At 39.1% G+C, this 13,140-nt stretch overlaps 3 protein-coding genes across 7 annotated transcripts; 2 read left to right on the top strand and 1 right to left on the bottom strand.

The window, feature by feature from the left end:
* Positions 1 to 34: 34 nt before the first annotated feature.
* Positions 35 to 3,137, top strand: PAP24 (purple acid phosphatase 24). Its single transcript, NM_118621.4, has 12 exons — positions 35 to 230; positions 436 to 527; positions 612 to 681; positions 768 to 887; positions 969 to 1,061; positions 1,159 to 1,288; positions 1,400 to 1,481; positions 1,572 to 1,704; positions 1,796 to 2,001; positions 2,085 to 2,210; positions 2,287 to 2,596; positions 2,676 to 3,137. Exons 1-12 carry the CDS (start codon positions 51 to 53, stop codon positions 2,979 to 2,981), a joined length of 1,848 nt encoding a protein of 615 aa, NP_194219.2. The 5' UTR covers positions 35 to 50; the 3' UTR covers positions 2,982 to 3,137.
* On the bottom strand, positions 2,746 to 6,149 carry AT4G24880 (snurportin-1 protein). Of its 2 annotated transcripts, NM_118620.4 has the most exons (7): positions 5,549 to 6,149; positions 5,275 to 5,461; positions 4,934 to 5,184; positions 4,269 to 4,383; positions 4,061 to 4,153; positions 3,478 to 3,621; positions 2,746 to 3,386 (listed from the first exon to the last, which is right to left on the bottom strand). In NM_118620.4, the coding sequence occupies exons 1-7, from the start codon at positions 5,896 to 5,898 to the stop codon at positions 3,273 to 3,275; spliced, it is 1,254 nt and encodes a 417-aa protein (NP_567711.1). In that variant the 5' UTR covers positions 5,899 to 6,149; the 3' UTR covers positions 2,746 to 3,272. The 2 variants fall into 2 exon arrangements, with proteins under 2 accessions (NP_567711.1, NP_001328208.1); NM_001341717.1 differs by having other exon boundaries at positions 3,478 to 4,153.
* Positions 6,150 to 6,219: 70 nt separating this feature from the next.
* On the top strand, positions 6,220 to 13,115 carry AT4G24860 (P-loop containing nucleoside triphosphate hydrolases superfamily protein; the record flags this gene model as incomplete). Of its 4 annotated transcripts, NM_001341714.1 has the most annotated exons (28): positions 6,301 to 6,420; positions 6,516 to 6,657; positions 6,773 to 6,867; positions 6,965 to 7,051; positions 7,217 to 7,360; positions 7,476 to 7,697; positions 7,774 to 7,931; positions 8,129 to 8,250; positions 8,333 to 8,424; positions 8,483 to 8,551; positions 8,593 to 8,824; positions 8,925 to 8,985; positions 9,254 to 9,402; positions 9,484 to 9,554; positions 9,622 to 9,795; positions 10,111 to 10,209; positions 10,298 to 10,387; positions 10,636 to 10,723; positions 10,799 to 10,889; positions 10,972 to 11,032; positions 11,156 to 11,335; positions 11,552 to 11,674; positions 11,757 to 11,840; positions 11,922 to 12,106; positions 12,202 to 12,340; positions 12,446 to 12,505; positions 12,596 to 12,700; positions 12,798 to 13,115. In NM_001341714.1, the coding sequence occupies 28 exons, from the start codon at positions 6,301 to 6,303 to the stop codon at positions 12,909 to 12,911; spliced, it is 3,357 nt and encodes a 1,118-aa protein (NP_001328559.1). In that variant the 3' UTR covers positions 12,912 to 13,115. The 4 variants fall into 4 exon arrangements, with proteins under 4 accessions (NP_001328560.1, NP_001328559.1, NP_194217.2 ...); NM_001341716.1 differs by lacking the exon at positions 8,483 to 8,551 and having other exon boundaries at positions 6,220 to 6,420; positions 12,798 to 12,942; NM_118619.3 differs by lacking the exon at positions 8,925 to 8,985 and having other exon boundaries at positions 7,217 to 7,333; positions 8,593 to 8,924; positions 12,798 to 13,112.
* Positions 13,116 to 13,140: the final 25 nt, after the last annotated feature.

The following is a 13,140-nucleotide window of genomic DNA, read 5'->3' as shown; positions in this document are numbered from 1 at the left end:
CCTTTCTGGTTTTGTTTCTCAGTCACAACAAAGGAAAAACAAAAAAAAATATGGCTAGAGTTTTAGGTGTGCTTCTGTGTTTACTCGCACTGTTCAGCTCGAGCTTATGTTTGGATCATGCCAATGGTCGTGGAGATCAAGCACTTGCTCAAATTAATGTTTACGAAACAAGTCTTGCTTTAGATAGTTCTGTCAAACTTCACGCTTCGCCTCAAGTTCTTGGTTCCCAGGTTCCAATAACAAATTCTTTCATCATATTATTGTTCTTGTCAGATTCTTGTTTGACAGATATATATTAACTCTTAAGAGATGGTTTTTTTAAATGTCAAAAAAATTGTATGATAGACTTGAATATGTTTTCTTGATTTCACGTAATTATCACAAAAACCAAACTTAAATAGATATGTTATTGATGTCATGACTTTGATCTTACAGGGTGAAGATACAGAATGGGTAAATCTTGCTATCTCCAACCCCAAGCCCACTTCAGATGATTGGATAGGAGTTTTCTCTCCAGCAAAATTCGAGTATTTTTTCTAATCTGCATCTGTGTTTGTTAACTTGTGAACGTGCCATTTGTGCATTATTAACTTGTCTTTGTTGTTTGTTAGTTCGGGTAACTGTTGGCCAACAAGTGGTGGCAAAGAGAAAACTCCTTACATATGCTCTTCTCCCATCAAGGTTTGGTTTATTACATATTTACCAGTGATTTTTTTTTTTTTTTTAAGTCCCGGTGTAACATTCCCCTTTTAATTTCTATTTGGCAGTACATGTATTGTAATTCTCATCCAGATTACATGAAGTCCGGGAATGTGACTCTCAAGTTCCAGATTATAAATCAGAGAGCTGATGTCTCCTTTGCACTGTTTTCCAATGGAGTTCAAGAGGTAGGTTATAACTATAGTTTTTCTCAGTTTAGTATTTTGTATATCAAGTGGACTTAATTATTGATCTTTTGAATATCACAGCCACACCTTCTCGGGGTTTCGAATCCTGTAGCTTTCTTCAATCCTAAAGCACCTGTCTATCCGCGTCTTGCATTAGGGAAGAATTGGGACGAAGTAAGTTTTTCCACTCAATGGCCTTGAGACTTCTGAAGCAGCTATACAATATTTGGGATCTTTAGCTAAAACTTGCTTATTTTTCTATCTTTGATAGATGACCGTGACATGGACTAGTGGGTACAACATAGATGAGGCTGTTCCTTTCATTGAATGGAGTGCAAAGGGACTTCCAGCTAGAAGATCACCAGCTGGAACATTGACCTTTAACAGAAACAGCATGTGTGGTATGTCCTGTTTCGCTGTGATCTCTGAGCCAGCAGTCCTGGAATATCTGAAACTACTCATCTGGATCATTCTAGAGATTTGATTTGTGGATGCATGCTATGTTTACACAGGTAATCCTGCTCGCGGCGTTGGTTGGCGTGATCCTGGTTTCTTCCATACTTCTTTCTTGAAAGAACTTTGGCCAAACCGCGAGTATGAAATCTTTAGTTTGCTTCTTTATCGTCTAATCCAGGAGCACTAATATAGTTTCATACATGTAACTCTCAATCCTTTGGTTTACAGATACATATACAGGCTAGGCCATGACTTGGTCAATGGTTCCACAATTTGGAGCAAGAATTACACCTTTGTGTCCTCTCCTTATCCTGGACAAGACTCGAAACAACGGGTCATAATATTTGGTGACATGGGAAAGGTATGGTATCGTCTCTTTTAGGCCATTATGATCTCCATGCGCTCTCAGACTAATATCTAAAATGATTTTCCTTGATTGAAATATGTTTCAGGGTGAGCGAGATGGCTCGAATGAGTACAATGATTACCAGCCTGGTTCCCTCAACACAACAGACCAAGTCATCAAGGACTTGAAGGACATTGACATTGTTTTCCACATTGGAGATCTCACTTATTCCAATGGGTATCTCTCCCAGTGGGATCAGTTCACAGCTCAAGTCCAGCCCATTGCTTCTACTGTACCCTACATGATCGCCAGGTTAGTCAACAAGAAAATCTACAACATTGTGCTTCTACTCTCTACTCTTGCAGTGCTTTAAGTTATCCTTTTCTTCACTGCAGTGGCAACCATGAGCGTGATTGGCCAGACACTGGATCTTTTTATGCCGGTACAGACTCCGGAGGAGAGTGTGGTGTTCCTGCAGAGACCATGTTCTACTTTCCTGCTGAGAACAGAGCTAAATTCTGGTAAAGTTAGTTAAACCATTGACATTTTCTTGCAAGTTTCAGAACGGTATCTTACAAATTTCGGTTGAATGGGCAGGTACAAAACAGATTATGGAATGTTTCGCTTCTGTGTAGCAGACAGTGAACACGATTGGAGAGAAGGCACGGAGCAATACAAATTCATTGAGAATTGTCTTGCCACTGTTGATAGAAAGACTCAGCCTTGGCTCATTTTTATAGCTCATCGTGTCCTTGGTTATTCCACCAATGATTGGTATGGCAAAGAAGGAACCTTTGAAGAGCCTATGGGAAGAGAAAGCCTACAAAAACTGTGGCAGAAGTACAAAGTAGACCTTGCTTTCTACGGCCATGTCCATAACTATGAGCGAACCTGCCCCATTTACGAGGTTTGATCCCATCCTAAATTGCTCGGTTTTCGTCTCATGGATGTAGCTCTTTTCTTACCCTTTTTTTCTTCTATTGCAGAGCCAATGTGTGAACAATGATAAGGATCACTACTCAGGGACCTTTAAAGGAACCATCCATGTTGTTGTTGGTGGTGCAGGAAGTCACTTGTCTCCCTTTAGCTCACTTGTACCCAAATGGAGTTTGGTCAGAGACTACGACTTTGGGTTTGTGAAGTTGACTGCTTCCGATCACTCATCACTGCTCTTTGAGTACAAGAAGAGCAGCACTGGCCAAGTGTATGACTCCTTCAACATCTCTAGAGATTACAGAGATGTTTTGGCTTGCACTCACGATAGCTGCGAGCCCACCACATCAGCTGGATGATTTTTTTGTATTACATTGTTTTCCTTCAAAACAATTAGCTTCTTGGAACTGTTTTTTAACAGGGTTTTACGCAATTCTATTGGTCAAGATTTGTTGATTTCTTCAATTTGCAGGGATTTACTCTATAGACAATTTAAGTAACGATTTATTTTTTCTCATTTTCATAGAACAAACTATCTTACATCATATGAGAAGCCAAAAAAACGTGGCTACGTTTTTCAAAATTTACTTCCCTCTGTTTCCACGAACACAACACAGTGACCAAACAATATACTTTAGACTCTCTTCTCGTCAATCGGACATCTCCACTTCAGGGGGCTTGTCCTGTTGGTCCTCAGGTGAAATCGTAGAAGCAAGATCTTCTACTTTCAGGGGAGAATGTCGGGCCATATATTGAAACATGATCTGCAAGATGGATTGTAAATGCTTGAGTCAATTTCATAAGCATGATTCTCCCAAAATTCGTATGCCATATGCAAGGAGAGAGAGTACCGACCTTGGAATAGCTATCAGCAAAGGCTCGGGCTCGATTTGATACACCGATATATTGCAAATCCGCCTTCTCAAATCTACCATCCACACATTTCAGCCCTCCATCGCCAATGGCAAAGCGAATAAGACTTCCTGAAGACAGCCCTGACTGTAATATCCAACATGGCACGAACCACACATTTAGCAAATTAACACAGTGCGAAATCATCTTTACAATCTGTTATTATGGGTACATGGAGTCTATAACAAACAGAGCAGTACTAAGCTAGAGGGCTCTGTTGGTCCTAGAAAGAACTCAAAGAAGCTATTACTAAGCAATATCACTAACTTACGAGTACATAGAGTCTATAACAAACATAGACACAGTATAGATACTACCACTGAGTATGAAGCAACCAGTGATATTATACAGTAACATTCATAAAACAGAGGATACAAGATCTGTCCACTTTCTAATATAATCATCATTCATCATAAGAAATATAGATATGTTCTTCAATTTTCAATTTTTCCAAATGCTGATCATATAATCTTGGTTTAAAGGCTGATCAGGATATATAAACCACTCCATTATATTCTGAACAGACCTGTTTTACAAAATCTGCATTTAAGCAACTGAATGGTACAGGTGGATCATCAGATGTTACAAGTTTTCCTTCTTCTTGCAACTCCAAGACAATCTGTTTTTACAAGATACAGAGAGAATATATGTTAAGACTTTGTAAATGGGAGTGTAATACTAAACACTTTGTATGAAAAACCATGAGCTGTAAAAGTCTGTCAAAATCCACTTACATGTTGTTGGTTTGGAACTTCTCCATTGTTATCAGTATCGATGACATACTGACTACAGCTCTCATCCTTCCATATCAACACCAGAGGAGTATTTCCAGTATGATAATGTGCATGTCTGCAATAATTACATGAACTTTAGTGGGAAAGAGTCAAAGAAAAATACTAGACCAATGAGATATTGATATCATGATACTACCACTGAGTATGAAGCAACCAGTGATATTATAAAGTAACATTCATAAAACAGAGAATACAAGATCTGTCCTCGTTCTAATATAATCATCATTCATCATAACCAATGGTTTTGATACGAAATTGTTAAGTCTGAAGAACTTTTTTAACGAAAGGTTCCCCGGTTATCGACCCTACTGCCCAAACTAAAACCCTATACCATCATAACCAAATGCATTCCCTAATATCCCTTCAAACCATTCAGCTCTAAACTAACGACTTAAGGTCCTTTGCTGAGATGGCAAAACTACAACTAACTACATAACTCCTAGGCTAGTTGCAATAATCCTGCACTAGAAAACAACTGATTCGCTACTCCAAACCTTAAGGCACCCAAACTTTTTGCAAGTGCAGACAGCAGGAGAAGGAAAGATGGGAATCACAGTAAACTTAAAGGCACCTTACAAGTAGGCGAGATGAAATGATGCACTTACTTGTTATAAAATAACAATCCATCCCTGACATAAGGTAATGATCCTGTATAAGCTGAGTGAAGTCCGCTTTGGTCGCAGTTGTAAAAAGGAACTACACTGAACCTGAACTTGTGGTAGACGGAAGGCGGATCACAAGCACCGGTCTCAGCAAGTTTCGATTGCAACCAAAAGAACCTGAACTCTGATGTGCATTCATAAAGCGAGTAACCTCTCCAACAAACCATATCAATCACATAGTATGTTTGATCCGACTGCATAAAAAAACAGTAACAAATCACCTCTTAGTAAGATCAAAACTGAGGGTAAACCCGATAAATCAGTGAAAATGAAGAATCTTTTACCTCGTGAAAGATACAGTCTAGTATAGAGTACGAGTTTGCAGGGCCAGAAGCGCCTTTTTTCCTCGCACCACCAGGTAATGCAGAAGGGAAAAGATGCAAAGTGGACCCATTTCGTACTCTACTAACAGTTGTTCCATCAGATGAAACTACAAAACATCTTTTCCCAGCTGGTCTTGCTAACACATACCTAAAAAACCAACCAATTCTCATAATCAGCCATTTATGAAGGAAGAGAAGCAGCAACAACGGATTAAGAATGAGAAAGAAGCAGTACCAATCTTGGCTTAAATTATCAGGGACGTCGATCATCCATTCAGGTAACATTAGCTGCTTTGCGAACCACTTGCGTGCCTCAGGTCCTCTGAGCCTCGAAGCTTGACGAACGTCAAAGCTACTCGATTCCGATTCGGTTCCTACAAGCTCAGGCACGGCTTCAGATAGTATCTCTGGGTCGACATCGGGAGAGGAGGATTGGAGCGAGATTAAGGAAGAGGCGAGGTTTCGGGCTCGCTGCTGAGCATCACTGCGATGCTGAGTCTGACGAATAAGAGAAAGCTCTCGGCGTTTCTGTTGATCGGAGATAGGTCGTCGCTTGAAAGGACGGCGAATTTCATGAGGCGCCATTTTTGGAAGAAGAGTTCGAGCAACTACGTTCTATTGGTCGGACCCTTAAGGACTGGTTCGACCTAAAAACGCTCTGAGAGACTCTAGCTTTGGAATTTGGATGGTTGTGCGGTTCAAAATTAAAACCAGGTGTGGGTAAAACTGAACCGGATCGGTTTGGTTTTGGTTGTTAAGTACAAAATTCGATTCCTAATAATACTAAACGGTTTGGTTTAGGTATGGTTCATTAATCAAAGTTTCTCTATAATTTTTTCCCACCGAGAAAGGCCTATATATACACCAATTTACATAAGCTCTCTCATTTCTTGTTACGTTCTCTCAAAATTCATCTCTCGCATTGATTCTTCAACTCTCAAAGAATCGCAAATCTTGCTCTTGAAATAATCGGAAGAAAGAAGAGTCATGGTGTCACCGGGACGGAGTGATTCTACCTCCGGCGAGAACAATAACCCGCCCGACGGAAGCAGCGGCAAGAGATCTCCATCTTCTCCCGCAGATAAATCTCCATCCAAACGCCAAAAGGTTTCTGATCGGAGACATTATTTCTTATCCATCTTTCGAGTGCCATCTGGAGCTTCTGGTTTGAACAATTTTGGCGATTTCACTTTTCGTTTCAGTTGGAAGATGGCGGCGATACACTACCTCCTTCGGATTCTAGTAAATGCGTGTTAGGCGACACTACTCCAACCTCTGGAGACTCCCAGATTGATGCCTCTGCGGCGGCTGCTACGACGTCGCAACCACCACCTGTTGCGCAAGGTCCGTTGCTCTTATTCTTGTTCGATCTTTATGCTCTTGGACCCAATTTAAATTCCTTTTGAGATTGTTTTTTCAATTCGTCTTTGTTTTCTGGTTTGGATTGTATACTCAACAGCGATTTTGCAAGAGAAGGCAAGTTTTGAAAGATGGACATATGTACACAGTAGGTTTGAGAACCCGTGGTGTCGATTGCTATCACAGTCTGCACAGGTGAATTAAGCATCTATTGGATCTTCCTGTCTTTATTTTTCTAATGCTTTTGTGGATGCAATATCCTGACAAAATTGAGCTACTTATGAATTTTCAGTATCCAAGCATAAACATTTTTCTATCAGTCTTCAAATTCTTAGACGGAGAACTCAGTTCATACTCGTTCAAGATCACAAGAATTCAGGTATTTTTGTTTCCTTGAATGTTACGCTCAAACATTAGCACTGCTGGATTTTAAACTGGCCTATGCAATTCCTGTGCGTATGATTTTTTCTACTTTTGAGTTGTTTGTGGAGATATGTGAACTCCTTATTCAGTATGTATTCTCATTGTTTGTGCACATGTTCAGCGCAAAGGCAATGTTTTAGCGGTTCTAGAGACCATGGGAAACAATGGACATATGTGGATAAACGGAAATTATGCCGAGGGGAATATCAACCATGTGCTAAACTCTGGTGACGAAGTGGTTATTGGTTTAAGCAGGATTGCTTTCGTATCCTCATGTGATTCCACTTTTTTTATTATATGCAAGAAGAAATTTTCCTTCAGTTTTGAGATGAATATCTCCATAGGAATATACATAAGTTTCCCCCTTAATTTCTATCCAGGTATATCAGCAAATGCCTATAGTTGCAGCAAAACCTGGTTCAGTTCAGGTTCCTGCAGGAAAGTTTCTAGACCTAGAGAGAATGACAGGTCATTCAATTATATCATCGCTTGAAAGATTGATCCATGCATCCAGTAAGAGCCACCAAGCGCCAGAGTCGATGGTCCAAGTTGACGGCATGGAAGGAATTTTTTCTGTTAACAACCAAGATTCCAAAATGGAGGTAAATACTCTATGTTTCTCTTGTACCCTGGCGTCATCAACAGCATTTTGCATTATATTAACAAAGCTGGTATCAGATATTGGATGAGAAAAACGAGGTGACAAGTAATTCACAACAAGCTTCAACATCAGGCAATGGTCTGCAATCTGCAATATTCAGAGAAGCCATTCAAGCTGGTTTTGTTAGAGGCGAAAACATGGAAGTTTCATTCAAAAATTTTCCCTATTATTTGAGGTATGGGACCAAGTCAGATATATTTTTTCAGGTATTCATGCAGTGTTAAGATATGTGCATGTGAATCTTCCATTAAGAATCTGTTTATATCATCATAGAATTTTGAGGTCTAATTCTGCTTTCTTGTCTTTGGTAGTTTAGGCGCTTTGCATTTGTTCTCTGTTTTGTGTATGCTGACTAAGGCTTTATTTTTGCAGTGAATATACAAAGGCTGCCTTATTATATGCTTCATATATACATCTGAAGAAAAAAGAATATGTCCAATTTGTCTCCGACATGACCCCTATGAATCCAAGGATATTGCTTTCTGGTCCCGCAGGTTTGTGGTATCTTGCTTGTGTGGTTCCTGTACTTCTTTAGCCGGAAACATCATTTTCGCTTTTTGGTTGGAGTTGTTTCAGGGTCTGAAATATACCAAGAGACGTTAGCTAAAGCACTTGCCCGTGACCTCGAGGCGAAATTGCTAATATTTGACAGCTATCCAATTTTGGGGGTAAGATATTGTATGTGTTACTTAAATATAAGCTGTTTTTTTTTTATATGCTTGTTAGTTTACAAGAGGAAAGTTTTTGCATCTACACTTATTTGTCTATTTTCCTGATTACGGGTATGAGATTACTGTAAGTAATTCCTGGTGCATCCGTTCTGCAATTTCCTGCAGGCTCTGACTGCTAAGGAAGTTGAGTCACTGAGGGATGGACTTGCTTCTAATAAGTCATGTAAGCTTCCCAATCAGAGTATTGAGCTCATTGATCAAGGGAAAAGCTCGGATTTGTCAGCCGGTGGAGGAGTTGCTTCTAGCCTTTCTCCTGCTGCTTCTTCTGATTCAGACTCACAGCTACAGTTGGAGCCGGAGACTTTACCTCGTTCAGTGAATCATACTTTGAAGAAAGGCATGCCCCCATTACATTGTTTGCAACAGAAGATTCTACTTCAATCTTCTTGGATTTCTGGTTTGCGGATACTTCATTTGGAAGAAAAAAACACTTGCAGGTGACAGAGTAAAATTCTTCAGTACTGGGTTGTATTCGGGGCCATCTACCTTAGGCTTAAGGTTTGCTTCTTATCATAGTACTGATATTGGTTTCTATATAATATGAATATGAATATTTGTTTGCTCTGGTGAAGAAAGTCTCTTCTTTTATTATAAAAAGCAAAGATTTATTGATGAATTACTTTACATCCAAAAAGTACATATCTTTTGAAAATCTGTTCCCTATCTTATATTTTTTGTCAGACTTACGAACTTATCTTCTTAACATTTTCTCTTGCCTTATTCACTCTTTAACTTAATGATCCACTTTTTACTTAATCTTATTCAGGGGACCTCCTAATGGGACTACAGGGAAAGTAATTTTAGTGTTTGATGAGAATCCTTCAGCTAAAGTGGGTGTTAGATTTGATAAGCCAATACCTGATGGAGTTGATCTTGGTGAACTATGTGAAAGCGGACATGGGTTCTTCTGCAAAGGTACTTCATGTTCAGTAGTGCATTATTTACTGGTCCGCAGCAGCTCTTGTCTCACACAATGTTTCTTCTGTTTTCTTATAGCTACTGATCTTCCGTTCAAAAGCTCGAGTTTTAAGGATCTAGTTAGATTACTTGTTAACACATTGTTTGAGGTACTTTTCAGTTGCAAAGTAATGAATTTTTTTTTTCCTTGTGCTTATATTTTTTTTCTGTTTCCAGGTTGTCCATTCTGAGAGCAGAACTTGTCCGTTTATTCTATTTTTGAAAGATGCTGAGAAATCTGTTGCTGGAAACTTCGATTTGTACTCTGCGTTCCAAATCAGACTTGAATATCTCCCAGAAAACGTAATTGTGATCTGTTCACAGACACACTCAGATCATCTCAAGGTGAAGGTAGTTACTGTACTATGTTTTGCTCCAGTTGCATGCTATTTCTATGCTTTGAGCTCATTTTGCAAAAGTTATTTATTCTCTCTTGGAATAGAAAATTTTCCTAGGGCAAAGAAGTGTGTTTCCTTTTTTCTTTATGTATATCACATGCATTAAAATAATTGCCACAATTTCCTTGTCAGCATTTTCTGTATTTCATATGTTGAAGTAGACTTTTAATATTGAGTAGCTGTTTTCTAGCCGGCTTTCAGTTCTGAAACGTACTTGATCCCTTTTCTTTTAATATTGACTAATGTTACTTTCGCTCTATATTCCTAGGATATTGGAAGACAAAAGAAGCAAGGGAAGGAAGTCCCACATGCAACAGAACTTCTAGCGGAGCTCTTTGAGAATAAAATTACTATTCAGATGCCACAGGTCTGTTACTCTGTTCTACTAGACATAAGCATTCTCGTCTGTTGTCTGTCAAAGAAACCTTATACTTGATGGAGCTAATTATTCCCAGGATGAGAAACGTCTTACATTGTGGAAGCATCAAATGGATCGTGATGCTGAGACTTCGAAAGTGAAGTCTAACTTCAATCACTTGCGCATGGTATGTCTTTCATCTGAATATATTGTATGATTTTTGGCTGTATTCATTGAAGCCTATAACTCTATAACTCTATCTTATCTCTATTTTTCAAAACTTCATTGCTTGACTCCAAGTCTCATGAAAATAAATTATTGATAGCCGACCTTCTAGAATATGTTACGTTTTCTCTGGTGTACAAGATTATCTGTTTTAAAACAGGGGATTTACAGAAGTTTTAAGAACGATTCCGTAATTGCATCTCAATTCAGGTGTTGCGACGACGTGGTCTAGGATGTGAAGGACTTGAGACGACGTGGTCTAGGATGTGCCTGAAGGATCTCACACTTCAAAGAGACAGTATGTTTTCCCTTTGTTCGGTCTAATGACAATGGAATGCTTTTCTAAAGAGTTGACTTTGCCTTTCTGCTTTAGGTGTAGAAAAGATCATTGGATGGGCTTTTGGTAACCATATAAGCAAAAATCCTGATACTGATCCAGCTAAGGTTACTTTGTCTCGAGAGAGGTAATTGGCAGCTTGTCCCTGTGCATTACTGCTCTTAAATATCTGTCTCGGTGTATTGAGTGCGAACTTTGGATCCTTGCAGCATAGAATTTGGAATAGGACTCTTACAGAATGATCTAAAAGGTTCTACGAGCTCAAAGAAGGTTAGCAAATTTCCTTTATTAACTTTATTAACTTCCTTTGGAATTGAATTGTTGTTTACTTATTTTCATTATGGCAATGGCTCCTATTATGTAAGAACTGTTAATTTTCTCTGTGGCTTTCAGGACATTGTGGTAGAAAATGTGTTTGAGAAGAGGCTTCTAAGTGATGTAATTCTGCCCAGTGACATTGATGTTACATTTGATGACATTGGGGCACTTGAGAAAGTCAAAGATATCTTAAAGGAACTGGTTATGCTTCCTTTACAACGGCCTGAACTTTTCTGCAAGGGGGAATTAACAAAGGTGGTTCTCTTCTCTGCATTATGTTTCAGAAAACTCCCATAATTTTTTGAGGTCCTGCCTCGGATTTATCACAGATGTATGAAGGAAATACCTTTTATTTGCGAGACTAGCTGCTAATTTGGCTTTCCTCAATAATTCTTCTCTCCTAAAATTTGGTAGTTAACGTTATGCATTGGTGGCTTCTTAATCAGTCCGCTCTTGTTCGTCTTTATGCAGCCTTGTAAAGGAATTCTTTTATTTGGACCTCCTGGAACTGGAAAGACCATGCTTGCAAAAGCAGTGGCAAAGGAAGCTGATGCGAACTTCATCAACATCTCAATGTCAAGCATCACATCTAAGGTAACTGAATACTCTATGAAAAGTTCTACCGATTTACACACGGGATCTTTTTTTCAAACTTGTGTTCTTCTTAATACTGCAGTGGTTTGGTGAGGGTGAGAAGTATGTCAAAGCTGTCTTTTCTTTGGCCAGTAAAATGTCCCCTAGCGTTATCTTTGTGGACGAGGTAATTTTTCTGGTTAATTCCTTGCGAATTTGCTTGTAATCAGAGCACTGACAGTCTTACAATGTTATTACTGTTTTGTAGGTGGACAGCATGCTAGGCCGAAGAGAACACCCACGTGAACATGAAGCCTCGCGGAAGATTAAAAATGAGTTCATGATGCATTGGGACGGTCTTACGACTCAGGAAAGGGAACGTGTTCTGGTCCTTGCAGCCACAAATCGGCCTTTTGACCTTGATGAGGCTGTTATTAGACGGTTGCCCCGTAGGTAAATTATAAATCGCTTCCTTGGACTAAGCTTTTTTTGTTAAATTGACATGACAGTTATAGGTTGTGAAAATTTTGTGGTATTGACTTCTGCAGGTTGATGGTGGGACTACCAGATACTTCAAATAGAGCATTTATATTAAAGGTTATACTTGCAAAAGAAGACTTGTCCCCTGATTTGGATATTGGTGAGATTGCTAGTATGACTAATGGATATTCTGGAAGTGATCTTAAGGTAAATTCCTAGTAATTCCTTAAACCTTTGTTGTGGTCTGCCAAAAGTGATAGAGAAAGGCAAAGTAATTAATGCTCATATTATTTTCTCTTTTGGTGCTCTCAGAATCTATGTGTTACTGCTGCCCACCGTCCAATCAAGGAGATATTGGAGAAGGAAAAAAGAGTAAATTTTCTTTGTACAGAGCCAAGAAAACTTTACGTTGCGTAAACTTGTCTATAGAACAAATGTTTATGATGGGATATTATATGGTAGGAGCGAGATGCTGCTCTGGCTCAAGGCAAAGTTCCTCCACCTCTAAGTGGAAGTTCTGATCTCCGAGCTTTAAACGTGGAGGATTTCAGAGACGCACATAAGTGGGTAAGATTCGCTTATGCTGTTTTTCTTTTCTTTTTTTCTTTTTTCATATCGTTTTGGGCTTAGTAAACTGTAACCATTGTCATTGGTGTTGAATCAGGTGTCTGCGAGCGTCTCATCAGAGTCTGCGACTATGACAGCGCTTCAACAATGGAACAAACTCCACGGGGAAGGTGGATCCGGAAAGCAGCAATCATTCAGCTTCTACACGTAGGAGTAGGATTGAATATATTTTAGAAACCGTAACTGAAATTTGGTCTTAAAAAGAGCTCCTGGTTGCAAGCAGAATGCGTTGTATATAATTTTTTCAGGTGAATAGAATAAAACAATAAGTGAAATAGGTTGAATTAGACGTTTTGTATCATATAGCTGCGTAATTTTGATACTTGTTTGAAATTGAACCTTACAACAGTTAATACAAAATGTTTACTCTGCAACTTTTT

Source organism: Arabidopsis thaliana, chromosome 4 (genome assembly GCF_000001735.4).
Source record: "Arabidopsis thaliana chromosome 4, partial sequence".
NCBI lineage: Eukaryota > Viridiplantae > Streptophyta > Magnoliopsida > Brassicales > Brassicaceae > Arabidopsis > Arabidopsis thaliana.
This window is presented reverse-complemented; position numbering and strand designations above follow the sequence as displayed.

Bases quoted from the DNA above. Each gene is read 5' to 3' on its own strand.
- PAP24 (NM_118621.4), top strand. From the start codon at position 51: ATGGCTAGAGTTTTAGGTGTGCTTCTGTGTTTACTCGCACTGTTCAGC. The intron at 888-968 runs GTAGGTTATAAC...TGAATATCACAG, and splicing joins TTTCCAATGGAGTTCAAGAG to CCACACCTTCTCGGGGTTTC. The intron at 2,002-2,084 runs GTTAGTCAACAA...TCTTCACTGCAG, and splicing joins GTACCCTACATGATCGCCAG to TGGCAACCATGAGCGTGATT.
- AT4G24880 (NM_118620.4), bottom strand. From the start codon at position 5,898: ATGGCGCCTCATGAAATTCGCCGTCCTTTCAAGCGACGACCTATCTCC. The intron at 5,185-5,274 runs GTAAAAGATTCT...TTTTTTATGCAG, and splicing joins TAGACTGTATCTTTCACGAG to TCGGATCAAACATACTATGT. The intron at 3,387-3,477 runs GTCGGTACTCTC...TCCATCTTGCAG, and splicing joins TTGCTGATAGCTATTCCAAG to ATCATGTTTCAATATATGGC.